The sequence below is a fragment of the Stegastes partitus genome, unplaced genomic scaffold, assembly GCF_000690725.1.
Source record: "Stegastes partitus isolate 25-593 unplaced genomic scaffold, Stegastes_partitus-1.0.2 Scaffold785, whole genome shotgun sequence".
Classification (NCBI taxonomy): Eukaryota; Metazoa; Chordata; class Actinopteri; family Pomacentridae; genus Stegastes; species Stegastes partitus.
The window spans coordinates 21,003-38,521 of NW_007578516.1; the positions used below are offsets into that span (position 1 = coordinate 21,003).

Genomic DNA, 17,519 nt, shown 5'->3' on the forward strand with positions numbered 1-17,519 from the left:
AGGATAAATATTTGAAAGCACAACAGAGCTGCTGAGAGACTGAGATTTTGAGTCAGTATTTTGCTTCACATCACAAAATAGACGTTTTCACCACAATTCGATGCAGAAAAGACACAAATCGGTGCATAAAAATTCACCAGAATGCAGGAAACAAAGTGTTTCCGCCCAAACTTTCGACTGAATGTTAACTCAAAACCTTTGTCGTGGCTGGATATAAACACTTCTCCTTGCCCTCAGTAGAAAACATCATGAGTCTAAGGACCAATGTGAAGGAGAATTCATCCCAACAGATGGAAAAAAAACACCTGCTGCTCTTATGAGGCTTCGTATTCCTGTGATGGTGGAAGGAACGGCGTTACTTTACTTTTGTACAGGAGTGTGTTCTATGTTAAAGGAGATAAGAAAGGAAGAACCGAAGCATGTTTTCATACCGTTTAGAGAATTCGAGCAGCTCTCATCACGGCTGCCACGCTGATACTTGTGGGTTACTCAGTTGAGAACATTCCTACACAAAAACACTATTTGACTACAAATCATGCTGAAGACACAACTGGGCCAGTTTGTGTTCTTTCAGACAGCCGTGTTGCCCCAACGTCTCAGGTTTAGAATCTTCATCTCACTTAGGAAGCCATTTTAAGTCTCTAGAAGGAGGTTTTATTTTGCATTTCATTTTAATGGTGTAACATTCAAGTTTCAGCTGATTGGTGTGGTGCATGATTCTCTACCTCCACAGAGCCGAGGCCATCCGTCTCAACTGGTGCATTTCTTCTTCCTAGTTTGAGGTTTCATCCACCTGAATCTGCAGGTCTGGATTCTCCACACGAGCTGCTGTCCAGCTTCTCTGTCGCTCCTGGCTTTGCTCGCTCCCACGTTGATGTGGGCAAGCAGGAAAAAGTAGTTAATTTACTGAAATGCAATTTTGGACTTCTAGTATTTCAATACATTTCCATTCTACTGCATTTCAAAAGGAATGTAGTACACTGTATTTATTTAACATTTATAGTTTTACAGGTCCATGAATAAAACATATCTTTGGCTGGAACACAATAAATTGGTCCCAACCTTTTTGCCTTAAACCTTTTAGTTTGTGCCCGCAGCATGTTTTCAGCCAAGCGTCTTTCCTGCTGCTTCACCAGCTGAGCCGAATCAGAACCTGATAATGAATCGTACCTGCCCCCAGGTGTGACATCAGTGCTGAACCTCCAGTCTCCTCCTACAGCACAGCCTCACAAACCAAACCAGACCTGCACTAAAAGACCAACCACACAACAAGTGTCCATCTTTTACATCCAGCTCATGGTAGTAGACAAGGCACAGTCTCAGAACTTTTTGATCACACTTTGTATGTGTTAAAAGGGGACTACAAAGAAAGTTTGTCGCATCTGAACACAAGATTCTTAACTTAGATGTGATTTACCCTTAAAAATAATCTGAGTTTTCAGGCTGTGCAGCTTCTTATAAGCAACAAACTGTCAGAGATTCAATGTAAAGATGGTTAAAACTGCCACATCCCACTCTGGGCGCAAACTGTTCCTCAACAGCTCGAATTGAAAAATAGAATAAAAACCAAAAAACAAACAGGAACCTTGAAACAATAACTGAGTGCTTATTTGTTTTTGATGTGAAAAGATATGGTTTAATCACATTTCGACTTTCCTGAATTTGCATTTTTGCAAAGTCGTCAGATCTCAGATACCGACTGGACCTTACCTTAGCTTTGCAAAACAACGTGTTCAGCAGTTCCTGAGGACGCACTGTACTTTCCTCTGTTCAAATATTTGCTGCATGTCCATTGTACTCAGAACCGTTCTCTCCACATCCAACACACAAATTAATATTCTCTTTGCCCCCTTGCGCTCCTGTGGTCGATGCACTTTGTGAATGTGCACAACATCAACCCATTCTCTCTCTCTGGGAAACGTTTTCCTTCATCTCTCTGATTTTTTTTGCATCAGAGGGCCGAGGACGGACAGAGGGACGTTTTTTTGTGGACGAGACGCTGCTGGGAGTTGATGCCAGATTTGCCTTTGCGGCGCGAAGCAGCACGGCTGCTTTCATGCTGGATGCTTATTTGTATGTGCACAAAGCAGCGTGCCTCGTCCCTCTGATGACGGCTTCATCTTTCATTTGAGCACAATGCAGAAAACAAACATCCTACGGCAGCTTTTGATGGATGATCTTATAACTGAGTGTTACAGTAATAGCAACAACAAGCTACAATGTAGATTGGCGATGGGAGGATTGTTAATGAAAGCATTTTAATTAAACAATGCAGTTTAAGCTTTTGCAGTGACACATTCAGAGCTGTATGAAAACGACAGCTGCATCATCACACTGTGCTGTACTCTCAGTCAGTCGTGCTTCATAGCATGTAAACCAGATTTATTACTCTAATGAGAATGTAAAGTGCTTAAAATCAACATATGGTGCAGATGGGTCAAGAGTTATTATCTCTAAGTGTAATCCACCAACGTCTCCAACATGACAGAAGGCACAGTAGAAAGCTGTGGCGCCTAAAACATAAAACTATATATACAAATTAATCTCCCTGTAACTTGGGTTTCAATTAATAAATGCAGATACTACTTTGCATTTTTATGATTTCCTTCAATATGAAATGAAAATAATAAAAACATTGATGTTAAAGATCAGTTACTATGTTTTAACCACGAGATGTTTTTAAGTTCCTTTTTTTCCCCCATATAAACCTTCAAAAGTTATTGCAAGGTTTTATTTATTTGATTCTTTTCAGTACTATGCAAAAGTTTTAAGTGCTGCAAGTAAAGTGTGGATGCTTTCCATATTCAGAACGACCACTTGTTACCTTCAAAACAGCACAAACATCTGCTTTAATGAACACTTCATCTATATTAGGATCACACAGTCTATGATTGAGACATGAAAAGTTAGCTCCTATGATGGCCGAGTGGTTACAACCTGGAGTTGACCGATTATTGAATCCTTATTTATCCTTTTGCAAACACCAGAGTAGCTACAAAACTGACATTCCCACCAATCTTAGCTGTGCTTCATGCACAATATAAACATGAAGATTATTAATACAGAGAAAACCCTGGCAGAAAGGTGTGAGCCTGCCTGTGCAAGTATTCTTATTGAGAATACAAAACTATTAAATATAGTAAATATTAGAAGAAAGTTGTCTTTATTTGTCATCCGTCTATCATTTTATTTTCTGCAGTGGGAATAACAGCCTTCAAATGACACTATTATGCTTCAGTCCAGCTTTTATGCATTCTTTTTTAGTGTTTTGTTATGTTATTATTATTGAGAGAACAGATGGAGGATTGGTTCAACTGATTATTCATCTTGTTCATGTTGGATTGCACAGAAACTTACAAATTAAAGTACAATGCCAGTTGATTAGAATTGGCTGCCTTAAAATATCTACAGAACTTAATATACTGTAACTCTGCACATACACGCACTGCATTTATTTCAATTACCGCTCTTCTTCTTCTTCTTTTTTAACCTAAAGAGTAAATCATTGTGGTTCTGGTGTGCAGCTGCTCACTGACGCCCACACCATCGCTGACAGCTTGGTGTGAAATGTGTTGAGGATTTGTAGCTTCGTCGGGTCCAGGACCTCGTCTTCATCGTTCCACCTGGCAGGAGGAGAGTCATTGTGTTTCTCATTGTGGACCGTGAGCCTCCAAAACGTCCAGCTGGCAGGTTTTTAAAACAATCTCTTGCATCCATTCAGAGGAGAGGAGGATGGCTGAGCTCTCTGGGCTGAAAATACAACCAAAGCAGTGAATACAACTAATGAGACACATGTCTAGAAAAGTGTTTTATGTTAATTGGATGTTCAAAGAAGCGTTAAAATAGTGGGAGTAAGTTAAAGGACACAATCTAATACGACTTGGATCTTACTTTCTTATTTTTCAATGAGTATTTCGGTGATTACAGTGAGCAGAACCTGTTTAAATGAACATATGAACATAATATGATATTTGCGTTGTAATTGTGGCATTCTTGATCCCTCTGTTGTCATGGTGCAAGATCACTCTAATGAAAAATAATTTTAAAAAAACTATTGAGAAACCAAAGGAGCCAGTGACTGTTCATCTACTTTATCTAATGTGACATTTACCAAAATACTTTGTTAAAAAAAAAAACAATAAAAAATTTTCCTATTAATGCTACATTCAATCAAGTATAAGAGCAACTTTAATGTTTTCATTTGTTTTTTTAATGAAGTACTGTCTCAGAATTTTTTTATTTAAACAGAAAACATTTTAAAACTCATCCCAAATTGATTAAACAAGATACAGTTTAAAAAGTTTTATGTTTAAAAATGTATGAAGCCACACTTTCTCACCATTAAATCGTCTCCAGCTGGCCTAGGAATGCTAGTCGCTTGCCAATTTAGGGATGCTAGTGGCTAGCATAAGAATGGTATTCATTAGCCTAGCATCCTTAGGAATGCTAATAACTGGTCCGGGGATGCTAATCACTAGCTGTGAAGGCTGGTCACTAGTATCAAAATGTGAATGGCTGGCCGAGGAATGCTAGTCACAAGGCTAGAAATGCTAGTTGCAGGTTAGTACCCAAAGGATGCTAGTGGCTAGCTCAGGTGAGCAAGTGGCAAGCCTAAATATGCTAATCACTTGCCGAGGAATGCAGGTCACTAACCTAGGGAAGCTAGCGACTAGACTAGGGATACAGGTCAGTAGACATTTTGAATTTGAATTGCCCCGAGGGGATAAATAAAGTTATTTGAATTATACTGAATTGAACTGACCCGGGATTCAGGTCACTAGCCTGGGAATGCTAATGGTCAGCTTAGGGATGCTAGTGACTTGCCAAGGAATGGAGGGTACTACATCAGGAAAGTTGTGCACTAGCCCAGGAGCTTAGGCAGGCTAGTGTATAACTTAGGGATGAAGGTATTTATAATAGGGATGCAGGTCATTAGCGTAGGGTTGCTAGTTGCTAGTCTAGGGATGCAGGTCATTAGCGTAGGGTTTCTAGTTGCTAGTCTAGGGATGCAGGTCATTAGCCTAAGAATGTTAGTCATCGCTGGATAGTCACTGGCCTAGGGATGCTAGTGACTTGCTTAGGGATGGCAGTTATACACCTTGAAATACTACTGCCGGCCGAGAATACTAATCGCTAGCCTAGTTATGCCAGCTATTCACCTCGGAGTCTAGGAATGCCTGTTACCAGTCTAGGAATGCAGGTCAGTTGCTGAGGGATGCAGGCAATTACCCAAGGAATGCTAGCTGCTATCCAATAAATGCTAGTGCTAGTCACAAGCATTGGAATGCGTGATGCTGGCTGAGAGATGCTAGTGGCTTCCAAGGATGAGCACATCACTGCATCCAGCTAATGATGATAGTCATCTAATATGCTAAAGTAAATGGATAAAATAATGTGTAGATAGAATGGTAAGAAGGCACACTTTACTTTGACGTCATTAAACTGTCACTATAGCTTTACTGATGGATGCTAGTGGCTTGTTAGTTGCTGATTAACGCAAATCATTGGATTTCCATGGATGCTGGTCACTAGTACCAAGAATGCTACTGCATGCCAGCATCGTCTCCAGTGTGTGGCAAGGCGTCAATTACGTTGATGAATGAGCAGCTGACTGGCCTTTTAGAGTCAGAAGAAAGAGTTCCTGTCTCTGTTTCTATCAGCAGATAAATCAATCCTCCAGCTTCTCCGGAGTCTTATTTCTGGCACAACCTCTGCACCGAAGCTTATGTCATCATGAGCTGCTCATCATTTTTGCGTATGTGGTCCATTTTCTTATCCTATTTATAATTAACTACAGGTGAGGCCACACATTACACAACTTCAAAGTTGTTGTCAAACTTGGTGTTGCCTAGCAACCACAACGATTTTTCCTGGACTTATTGCTCCCTCTGCCACCGACACTCATATCGCTGCTTTGCATCAGGCTTCATTATCGTCTTTGTCTGTTCCTGCATTAAAAGTAACTGGTGCCTCAAACTTTCCTGCAGTCTGCAGGAAGTGACTGATGAACTCAGTAATGATTGGTGCTCTGTGTCCAGTTATTTCCAGGTCAGGTTAGGGTTCAGGCTCTTTACTGCTCCACAGAAACAGCAGAGACGCGAGCTTTGAGTCACACAGCCCACGGCAGCCCGCCCAGTTATTTCAGCCCGAGCCTCAGAGGATAATTATCCATCGCTGTACGAGCCCGAGGTTGATGATAATTATTCAGAGGCTCGGGTATAGTTAGGCTCGGGCTTTTCTTCCCTCTGCCTTTCTTTCTCTTTTGTCCTCTTTCTGTTTGCAGCAGCTCAGCCCATCTGCTCGCTGCACATGAATTTTTAATGCCTTTGCCCCCGAGCTGTGTCGTGTCAACAGAACATTGTTGCTGCTAACTTTCACTTGGCTTTTCTCTTCTTTAAGTCTCTACTCCAAGTTTAAACTTCATGTGCTGCTGGTGTTTAATTACTCTCGGGCACAGAAAACCGTTTAAAACACTTTGTGTGTTATTCTAAGCGCACTTGTTTTTCCTTACAGCCCTTTTTGTTCTCTCCACTTCAGCGTAAGCGCTGCAGAATCAGTCACTCCTCCTGCTACAGCGCACGGACATCTTGAGGCTCCACGGGGACGTAGTTCGCAGCCCTGCGGCCGTTTTCCTCTAATTAACATTCAAGTTCAGGCGCAAGCGGACTTGTAATGTCAGTGTGTTTCGCATCAAGGGGGCAGGAGTCAGAAACACCTGCCTCCACACCATCCATGTGTCATAATCACCGTCCTCTGGTGTGTTTACGCTAGAATTAGGAGTAATTATTCAATAAATTAGTAAGCAGCTGAATAATAAATCAATACTCCGCCTGTATGACAAGCCCTTTAATGTCGATATGACAGCACAGTGGAAAACAGGATTAAAACTGCACATTTGTGTTCGATTCTGTGTCACGTAAACACATACATTCCAGCCCCGTCCGCCCAAAAATCACATTCCCACACAACTAAACTGCAATTACACTTTAAGGGAAACATACTTTCTACTAGTTTGCGTGTCAGAAATACAATTTAAATCCAACATAACTTTGCCATTTATTTCTTTGCTTCACTGTCGCTCCTTTTTACCCGACCAACCATATTTTAGATGCAGCGGGTTTGTGACTGTGGTAACCCAGAAAATGTAAAAGAAGCTTCAGACGTGATGAGACGGGTCATGTTTTAACACAAACCGAGATATTTTCCTAAATCATAACCATGTACTTTTGATGTTTAAACTTATCCAAGCTTCTGATTTGTAGTTATCATTAAAGTGTCAACCAAAGCGTGAAAGTTTTCTAAACCAAACCTTGTGGATTCCATGCAGAAACCAAACCAAACAGTGAGAGAAAACCCACAAACCCCGGCCTGCTGGGCGCTATTGCTGACTTAAGCCTCGATTATATTGTGGACACCCGTGGATGCATAGTTGATGCTATTATTCTGTTGTTCTCGTCTGCGTTAGTCTGCTTGGAAGACTCCATTGCATGCATGCACAGTAGGTCGTATATCTATATATCTTATGCATGCACACTACTGCAGAGCATGGGCATTATTGGCCTTGTGGTGAAGTTACCGGAAACAAGTTTTGGACTGCCTATGGAGCGGTGTTTGGACTGTAACAGACTTGGGGAGAAATTTACATCGTGCAGTGCTTTGCATACTTGCACCAGCTTGTGCCTCCATCCTTCTTTAGTTTCTGGCTCCTTGAAACTGGAACTCTTTTTCTACTCGTGTTGCATGACTTGAATTTCCCTTCTGGGATAAATAAAGTATTTTTCATTTCATTTCATGACTTGTTGATACTAGAAAAGTATCGCGATGTTATGATTAATCAGCAATGTTTTGCTATTTTGTTATTAATGCCGATGTGCCACAGCAGGGTAGAGTGAGGAAACACCCGCTGACACCATGAAACCTGTCGGCAAAAGACGTTTTATCTACCAACACGTCCAACTGAGCAAAGCATCTCTCCAACAGATATGTGGATTTGTACAAAGAATTCAAAAAGTTTGCCAACGTGATAGATACTATAAGTGCATCACGCCCTCAAATGTAAGTCAAATGTGTGATTAGTTTTGTAACAAGCAAATTTTTCACCCTCCAAGTTTGATGAGGTAAAAGACCACTGATAAGTGTTAGCTAACTTACCAACGTGAAACACATTTCTATCATCATCTCTATGCAAACGCAACGTTCACATTTCTAGCTTTTCCATAGCTCGCAAACCAATCACTGCACATTGATCAACCAAGGATCAACTGAATTCCTGCAGAAAAAGTCAAAGTAAGAGATTAAAATGTGCACTGAAGGGCTGCTGCGAGGATTTAACCTTTTAATAAGCAGCAGTCTGACATATGAAGGTGGAGAAATGTGTAAACAGTTGATCTTTATGAAAAGTTTCTCATGTTCTGGTTGGATGGGAAAATGTTTAGGATGTTGTGGTCCAGTAATTGATTCCTGTTGTTTAATGGCATATCATCTATGGTATCATTTATTAGTATTGATATATTTAGGCGGGTGTTGTTGGCATTATTTCAAACTACATCGCAGTCTTACATTTCAGGGAGAAAATATGTTTCCTTCAAAAATGTAACTAAGAATGCAGTTTAGTTGTATAGGAATGTAATTTTTGGGTAGCAGGGTTGTACATTCTCATCTTAAGTTCGTTTATGAGTCTGAAATAAAATCTTCTTGAAGGCCCTCCTGAAGTCTCGGTTAAAAATCGTGTATATGATGGGGTTCAGGCAGCTGTTGCAGTATCCAATCCAGAAGAAGAGGTTGAAGAGCGTGTCGGGGATGACACAGTTCTCCCTGCAGACAGCTTGGAGGCTGTAAGTGAAGAAAAATGGGAACCAGCAGAGCACAAAAACGCCCATCACCACCGCCAGAACAAATGTGAAGCGCTTCTCCCGCATTTGTGCCACTTTGTTTTTGGACAGAGACATTTGCCGGCTTCGGAGCGGCACCGGAGACGGGAGGAGATAATGGTGGGAGCAGTGGTCGGAGGAGGCCCAGGATATGGAGGCGCAGGACGGAGGAGGAGGTGGTTTCAGCCTGTTCGCTGATCCCTCGGCCTCCTTCGCCTCCTCTGTTTTCACTCTGACGCCGGCCCTCCTGGGGAAGCGCAGAGACGAGGAAAACGAGGAGGACGTTTTTGTGTCGGCCTCGCAGCTCTTCTCCTCTAAGTCAATATCATCCAGCTCTCCTCTCCGGTGGCCGCTGCTGTTGCTGTCCACGTTGGAGGAGCTGTGTCGGTTCGCGGGCCGCGGGCTGTCCAGCTCGTACTGGGATCCCTTTAACTGGCAAGTCCTGGCAGCGGCCGCGAAGCAGGTCTCGGACTGCGACGGCTGCCGCTCCATCACGTTCTTCGCCACGAACACGGTGGAGGCCCGCTGCTTGGCAACGCGGTAGATCTTACAGTAAACCAGTATCATGATGACTCCTGGTGCGAAGAAGGACACGAGGCAGGAGGAGAGGATGTACCACGTCTGGTTGTTGAGGAGACACTCCTGCATGGGAGCGTCGCTCTCATCCTCCATATCCACGTCCTTCTCCTTCTGGGTCATGAGGAGCGGCGGGGACGAGATGACAATAGATATGAGCCACACGATGCTGATCATCGCTTTAATCCTCTTCGGCGTCCGTTTGCGGTTGTAGCTGACGGCTTTAGTGACGGACCAGTAGCGGTCGAGGCTGATGGCACAGAGGTGGACGATGGAGGAAGTGCAAAACAGGACGTCCAGAGCCAGGTAGAAGGAGCACCAGGTGGTTCCAAAGTACCAGTAGCCCATGACCTGGAAAAAAAGCAATTAAGATATGTTAATAACTTGTTTGAGAAGTCGGCTTCAGTCACTCAGCGAGGCCTTGATGCAGGATTATTTCACCTCAAAAAAGAATTCACTCAATATCTCACCGCTGCCACGCTGGCTGCTGCTGTATTTACTTTGGAGGAAACACTCACAGTGAGTTTGCTAGTTTCACACCAACCACCTCAAAAATTATTTACAATCTTTTCACAGCTGCAAGAAACTGTAAAATATCCATCAAATTCCTGCACAGCTTGTGCTTCCAAACAGACTCCCCTGCAGGGATAGAAAGCTCGTCTGAAGAGGTAAAGATGTGCCGCTTCATCGTCTGTATTTTTCTGTCTGGCAGGTGATAAAGAAGTAAATATTGCATTGCATGCAGTTTGGCTACAAAAACGCCTGTTTTACGCTGCATTAGCGTTTCTGAAGAGCGTCACTCACAGTCTTTGTTTGTAAAGGTGTGAAATGAGGCTGAAGTTCAGAGAAAGGACGAGATGGAGCCATCGTCTTCAGTGCAGTCAACAGATGTACGAACCTTTTAAGTAAAAATGGCAAATACTGTCTGGTACCAGCTTCTCAGGTGTGTATATTTGTAGTCTAACATGACGGAGTATGTTCTGCTTTTGCTCCGGGGACGGCAACATCGATTCGCTACTTTGACCAAACCTCTGCTGGCAAACACTTCACACTGGCTGCAACAATGTGCTTGTAACGTTGCTTCTCACTTAGAGTCTCTCACTTTCAACAAAACTCAACTTACGTCATGCAGATTAAAGAATTAACCTTCATGGGGCAGCTCTAGTCGACTCTAGAGGTTGGGTTACATCAGAAACAAGTACTGATGTTTTCAACCTACCAGCGGAATCATGAGTATTTATAGCTGCAAAAGGCCCAACTTAAAAACATATTGTATAACAGACCTTCTTATTCTCTTTAACGTCACGATGTGCCACAAATACTCGTCTAAGACAGAAAAAAAACAGAGGCAGAGTGAATTTCTGATAGTTGATGCTGAAAAATGAACGAAACGCTTGGACACAGTCGCCTCCTCCTCCATCAGACACACGAGGTTTCCGAAGCTGTTTCAGTCACCATCAAGCAGTTCTAATAAGACATTTTCTGCATTTTAAAAAAAGTAATCTGTTATTCAAGAAAGAATATATAATAATCATGTAGGAAGATAATTCTCAGTGGTGAGAATACATCAACAGAGCTGATAGATTTGAAAGTATATAGAGAGTATTTGTAGATTGATGCAGCTATAATAGGTCTTCATTATCTTTGTTTTCTCTCCACTCTCATATTATCGCCTAATTAGAATTTCAACAAGTCACTCAACCGGAAAACAAGAGAAGCAAGCAGGCTGTGCTAAAAAGCAGTTAAGGAATAAGACGATAAGTAAACCAGACAAAATGACCGGGATGACCCGAAGTACCAGACTGACTGTGCCGTGAGGGGGAAAAAAAACCACGAATCAATAGAAAAAGTTTCCCACAAAGAAACACTGAAAAGCCCAAAGTTCATCTTAAAAGAAATAAAGAATTATGTGAGAACGTCTCACACATTTTAATGCAGACCAGAGAGTCCTGTCGCTGCTGGATAACACGATCAAATTAATCTCAACTCGCAGCAAAGGGACAAAAGTAACACTTCAAAGTAAAACGTGAACATTTCTCCAGATCAGCGACGATTCTCCCTTCCAGTTATTCAGACATCTCAGAGGTTGTACTTGGAAATGTTCGGCCTTGTTACGCTTACTGTGTAAAATCAGAAAACTATTACTTAGTATTTTATAATAAGTAGGAGTGGCCTGATCAAACTTTTTTGCTCCCAATCTGATCTGAATCATTTTACAATTAGTATCTTCCAAGAGAACACCCACTTATTGTCTATTAACTGTAGCACTGCTTACTTTCTAAAACTGCAGAGAACATTGGGGCGGTTTAGCTAGTAAAGGGGACCTTGATGAAGCCTTATGTGACGCTTAGTGACCCCCGACCCAATGGTAAATCAAGCCAAGATCAACTACGGTCACATTATTACATACGAGAAGCATATAGAAAAGCTGTCTTTGCGGTCTGTATCAAGTTAGTGGCTTAAAGTAGCGACATTACCAAAAGACAATGTCTAGCGTGCTTAACGTATGTTTGAAAAGAATCAATTATAGAATCTACTATAGAACTATAGATAGATGATGCTGCATTTACTTGGGAAATCATTTAAATTTACACATCTGTGTGACAGCAGATGTAAATAAAATGCTCTCGCTTAAATTGGTGCCAATACCGATCATTCACATCGGTAATGGGACATTCCTAATAACGAGGTGCTTCCACATCACCGTCACCAAAAAAAAGACTGATACAGAGCAGGTGTTGCTTTTAAATGTTTTCTTTTTAAGTGTTTCAAGCTGTTCTGCAACTGATTGTATGTCTTCTACATTTTTGGGATATGAAGTCTTATCACCTCCTGCCACTAGGGGTCACTACATTGCACAGTTTTACATTTCGATTGCATACGTAGCACCAATTTTGACCGACTTTAGACAAAATTGGCGAGAGAACATGCAGATGAATTCTCGGTTCTTTCTACAACCTTTCTGCAAATGTAAGGAGTTGAAGTTGCTTTAATAGAACATCAGCAGAAGAAGACGAGGCAAGGAGATGATGTCATTCAAAGAGCTCCCGCTGAGGCCCAAAAGAAAAAAAATGTAAATGAAATCATGGTCTTTATGTTTTCTTAGTGTAATAATATCCACACGGAGCTGATATTTACAACTATTTGTCATCTCTCCACTGAAGCATAGGCATCATATATGTTGTCATGTATTATTCATCATTCATCCGTTTCCACTGCACGCGTGATTCTTTTTTCCAATTGTCAGCATTTTCCCTCTGGGTGTTTTCAGATTGAAAATGTGAATAAAAGCAGGAAAATGGAAATGCTCCTATTGATCCACGATCCCGGATAAATGCAGGTTTCCAACAGCAGAACCTCATGCATAAAACAGAGCCCATTTACACCTGGTTTCATCATGCAGTCTTTATCTGGGTACAAGATTTGGATGCAACATCGGCTTTTGCACCTCACACTAAACACCTTAACTTGATTCTGACTGCATTATGATCAGACTTCAATATTTGTATTCGGTTGGAAGGAGTGACATTTCAACACTGGAAGGGCTCCTATGCAGGTTGTTGAGACAGCAGGAAAAAGAAAAGTTGGGCCATCTTTCACATGTTTGGGTGGAGTTTCAGTCAGCCGGTCGACAACTTTGGTTCAGACTGGAATGTTTCCATAGTTAGTTGATTGATTACAGTGAAATTTTCCAAAGACATTTGTAGCTCTCAGAAGATGAAGGTCACTAACTTTGCTGAGCTTATTGACTTTCCCTCTGGTGCCAAAATGCAGCATTTATGTTGTTTGTGAACTGTGGTAATTAACTGGCTTGCCATCGAACACCAACATCAACACAATCTTATAACTTGGCATCCAGGCTCCCGAAAAAGTGTATTTTTGTACAAGTATTCAAAAACCTGACCAAATAAAATTCCAACATTGCAGGCTCGTACAGATACTTCTGTGGCTGGAGACTCATTTGGTCACAACTTCGCCAGAGAAACCACGACACTGTTCGATTGTTTAGGCAGATTAATCTGTTCACATGAACCACTTCTTGCTGTAATATGAGCAAGTACACGTAAAATCCTTTCCAAATGGTGTTGGTGTTGTCGCTGTTATTCCTTTTAGATACGACGGGACTCATCACTCAAACAACCAAGAAAATGGAGCAGCTTGTTGCTGATGTTAAAGGGTCTATTTTAACCCAAACCATCATCTTTTCCTAAACCTAACGAGACACCGTTAAAAGAAACCCAGAATAATAAGTCATCTGTGTTTAAAAATGACCACCTGAGTGTAATTCCAGTGGCTGGCTAATTCTTCCCATTTCCTTTGAATGTGGTAAATTGTCTGAACCCATGTACTCAAAACACTTTACAGACTGGTTTCTAATTCACTCATTGACTCACGCATTCACACATTCCAGCAAACTTCAGGATCAGTGTCTTGCCCAAGGACACTCTGACAAGTGGTGGTGGATTGAACTGCCAGCCTTACGATGAGTTTACTGCTCGCTCTACCACCTAAACCACAGCCCGAGTTTGTCGCTCTTCCAACTATGTCATCTCCAAACACTCACATGTTTTATAATATTCTGTCATTTCTGTATGAGGACATAAAGGTTAACAACTGTAATCACTTATTTCCCTACAGATAAAACCACAGGAAGTTGTTAAGAATCTCAAACATGTTGTGCTGTTCACACTACATTTACTTAAAAAAAAAAAATCTTCTAACCATTTGGATGAAACACTATTTCATTTGCTGCAATGAAAAGCTTTTAATCCAGTTTCCTTAAAGGATAATTGCAGGTTGGTACGTTTCAAATTAATGTGTCTACTGTGAACCGTTGTATCTGAACTGAGCACTTAGTTCTCAGAGTGCAGGCTTACTTGTGGTTTTAGAAGCTGAATGAGAATTAGAGCCTTCAGCTATCATGTAAATCAGCTCCCAGTCTGGGTTCAGGAGGCAGACACCGTCTCTGTTGTTAAGATAAGGCTAAAGCCTTTTGATAAAGCTCATAGTTAGGGCTGCTCACTTGACCCTGAACCATCTCTTAGTTATGCTGCTAGACTGCTGAAGGACTTCCCATGATGCACCTATCCTCTACTATCCTCTCCTTCTCTTTCAAATACATTTATACGCCACCATTGCACGTCACTAGCTTTATGTCTTCTGTCTCCTGTACTTTGTGTTTTGTCCTCTCCTCCGTGTCTCTGGACCTGGAGCTACAAGTCTCTATATTGCAGTTACTGGCCTTCAGTGTGTTTATTGTTCTCTTATCGTGTGTTGTGTTCGTCTATTTTCTATCTACTATCCTGTTCTCTCTCTCCTTCACCCTCACCCCAGCTGGTCGAGGTTGACGGCTGCCCTCTCTGAGCCTGGTTCTGCCGCAGATTTCTTCCCAGTAAAGGGTGGTTTTTCCTTCCTAGTGTTGCTCAAAGGGAATCCAGAGGAGTCTTTACATTTGTTGGGTTTCTCTGTATAATTTTACTGGGTCTTGACTTTACAATGTAAAGTGCCTTGAGGGGACAAATGTGATGAATTGGTGCTTTACACATAAAACTGGATTCACTGGGTCTTGCTGACTTTGCTCTTTGAGTTCAGGTAAGGAGACTAAACTGGAGACAAAACAGGAGCGTAAACAACACGAAAAACTGGCATAAGACAAGATGAAGACAGGACTGTTTGTACACAGAAAACCAACAGAGAACAAGACACAGGTGAAATCTGTGAGGGCAACCAAAAACGGGGAAAAAGGAGATAAAGGGAGGAAGCAAATACACAAGAGACACACTAGGACCATTGACCTTTACACAATAAAACATTAAATGAACTGAACAAAACCCAAGACTAAGATGTCTGTTGTTGAGATTCAGGGAAACAAGGATTCACACGAACATTTATTGGGAGAAAAAACCCAAGTTCGCTGCAGCTTTGTCAAAAGCCTGACTTGAATCATTTTGAAATCCCTCTCTGATCACTAAAAAACTAATCTTTGTGCATGTAAGTTACTTTTTTCCCCCCATGAACAATTATCCCTTCATGTCTTAAAATAGATTAGATGTAACTCTACGGCGTTGCTTACTGTAGAAGGTGCAACTCTATCTAAGTCCCTGCTACTCTTGAATTGACTCCATCATTTGCTGTAGCTCGAGCACACCAGCTCACTTACAGTTCTATTCAAGTTTGCTTCAGTCTGACATTAGGATCTCCATTTTTGGGATTCTTGCGGGATATGACTTATAGAGCTACAGTAGCCCCATTAACAGGAAATAAGACAGACTGAAATAAACCAAATCATTCTTTAAGCTCTGAATTCCCATCTCAAAGCTTTCCCCGATTCACAATGCCAAATGTAAACAAACATGGCCAAACATGAAAAACGTTACTGGATGCATCAATAAAACGGAGAAGGGGAAACAAAAGTCAAAATAAGAGTCATATATTTCATATTTTAGCCAGATCAGCTTAGTTGGACTATTCAACAGAATCAGCCCACTAAGTAGAGCTGGCTGATGAAACGCTAACCACATCTAATGCAGCAAGACACGTAATCAATAGCTAAAGGACAAGTTTCCAATAGAATGTTGAATAGTGTCATCAGATGCATGAAAGCACATTATTAAAGACAATGTTTGGGTTTTCGCCAGCACCTCCAAGTTTTACTTGCTTCCTAATTTAATGTGTATAAAAAGTGAGATCATTCCTTTATTATCATTCATTTGGGTCATTTTCATTACTTTCTTATCATTAAAATTACTACCCTGTATACATTGATAAATATGCCAAATTGGTTCATTTTTGTTTTTCCTGGTCTTTATTAAGAAAAGTTCATGAAAATGATCATTAATCATCAATATTTACTGAAATAAACAATCATGACAGATTTTACAGCTACATCGCCCAACCTCACATTTAATAATTTACTTGGATCGGTTTACTCAGAATGACACAACAATCTACCACGTATCACTAACGCCACATGTTCACTCAGCTCTTCTTATTCACTAATAGAACACAGAAGCCCAACGCTCACGGTTTGTGAACGGCGCCATACTGACTGATGCCAGAGCCTTGGCTTCATTGTGGAATTTAAGGGCACGGTCAGAGTGTGAGATTCCTCAATTTGAAAGCTGAAGGAAATGCAGCGACCGTCATGAAATTCAAAACAGAGGTGCAACTTGGGTGTCCAGCTAGATTGAATACAGTACTTTTAAAAATCTTTTTTACCAACATCTCCAGTTAATTAGCTTTCAGAGGAACCAACCACAATGTGTCCATCTGCATTCACCCTGAGTCAACATGTGTTTTTCCTTACAAACTCAACTTCCAGCTGCAGATTGCGTGTGAAAACTGGCTGTTCTAGAGCGCAAACATCTGACAGGCAGTTCCCTCACCTCATTGGCCAGAGAGAAGGGGATGACCAGCGTCGCCACCAGTATGTCCGCCGAAGCCAGCGACACCAGGAAGAGGTTCTGCGGCGCCCTGAGTGCTCGGCTGGTGAACACCGCCACCACCACCAGGACATTGCCCACCACGGTGCCCAGGATGATGATGGAGACCACCAGCACGATGAGCACCGACGCCACCTGCGAGTGAGGAGGTAGAGCAGGAGATCTGGACGAGGAAGGGGACGCCTGGCTGACGTTCTCCAGGGAAGAGTTTGGAGGCAAAGTGGCCGGCATCGTGGCCGTTACAGGGGCGAACACATCCGATAAGTCCATCCTGGTTAAACGGTTAGGATCCACATTTTTCAAAACTCCTTTGTGCAGAAAGAGTGTCTTTATCGGTGAGGAAACAAAAGTGCAAAACAAATCAACTACAAAAGCAATGAGAAAAAACAAAAAGAGGGGAAAAGCCACCAGCTTCCAAGTATTGGATTTTTAAAAAGACAAACAGAACAAAAATGACACATGCACATCTCTCTAGTCCTCACAGCTACAGCCAGTTTTTCATTTTATTACACCTCCAAAATATGCAGCTTAATGTGCCACAACACATCTTGCCTCCGAAAGAGGGATTTGCATGATTTAAGATAGGATTTTAAAGAAGTCATACCTTAAAATATCCACTCACAAGCACATC

At 41.7% G+C, this 17,519-nt stretch overlaps 1 protein-coding gene across 1 annotated transcript; it reads right to left on the reverse strand.

Annotated features, from left to right (window-relative positions):
- Window positions 1–8,576: 8,576 nt before the first annotated feature.
- Window positions 8,577–17,158, reverse strand: LOC103364831 (alpha-2Db adrenergic receptor-like). Its single transcript, XM_008292092.1, has 2 exons — window positions 16,832–17,158; window positions 8,577–9,797 (listed from the first exon to the last, which is right to left on the reverse strand). Exons 1-2 carry the CDS (start codon window positions 17,156–17,158, stop codon window positions 8,661–8,663), a joined length of 1,464 nt encoding a protein of 487 aa, XP_008290314.1. The 3' UTR covers window positions 8,577–8,660.
- Window positions 17,159–17,519: the final 361 nt, after the last annotated feature.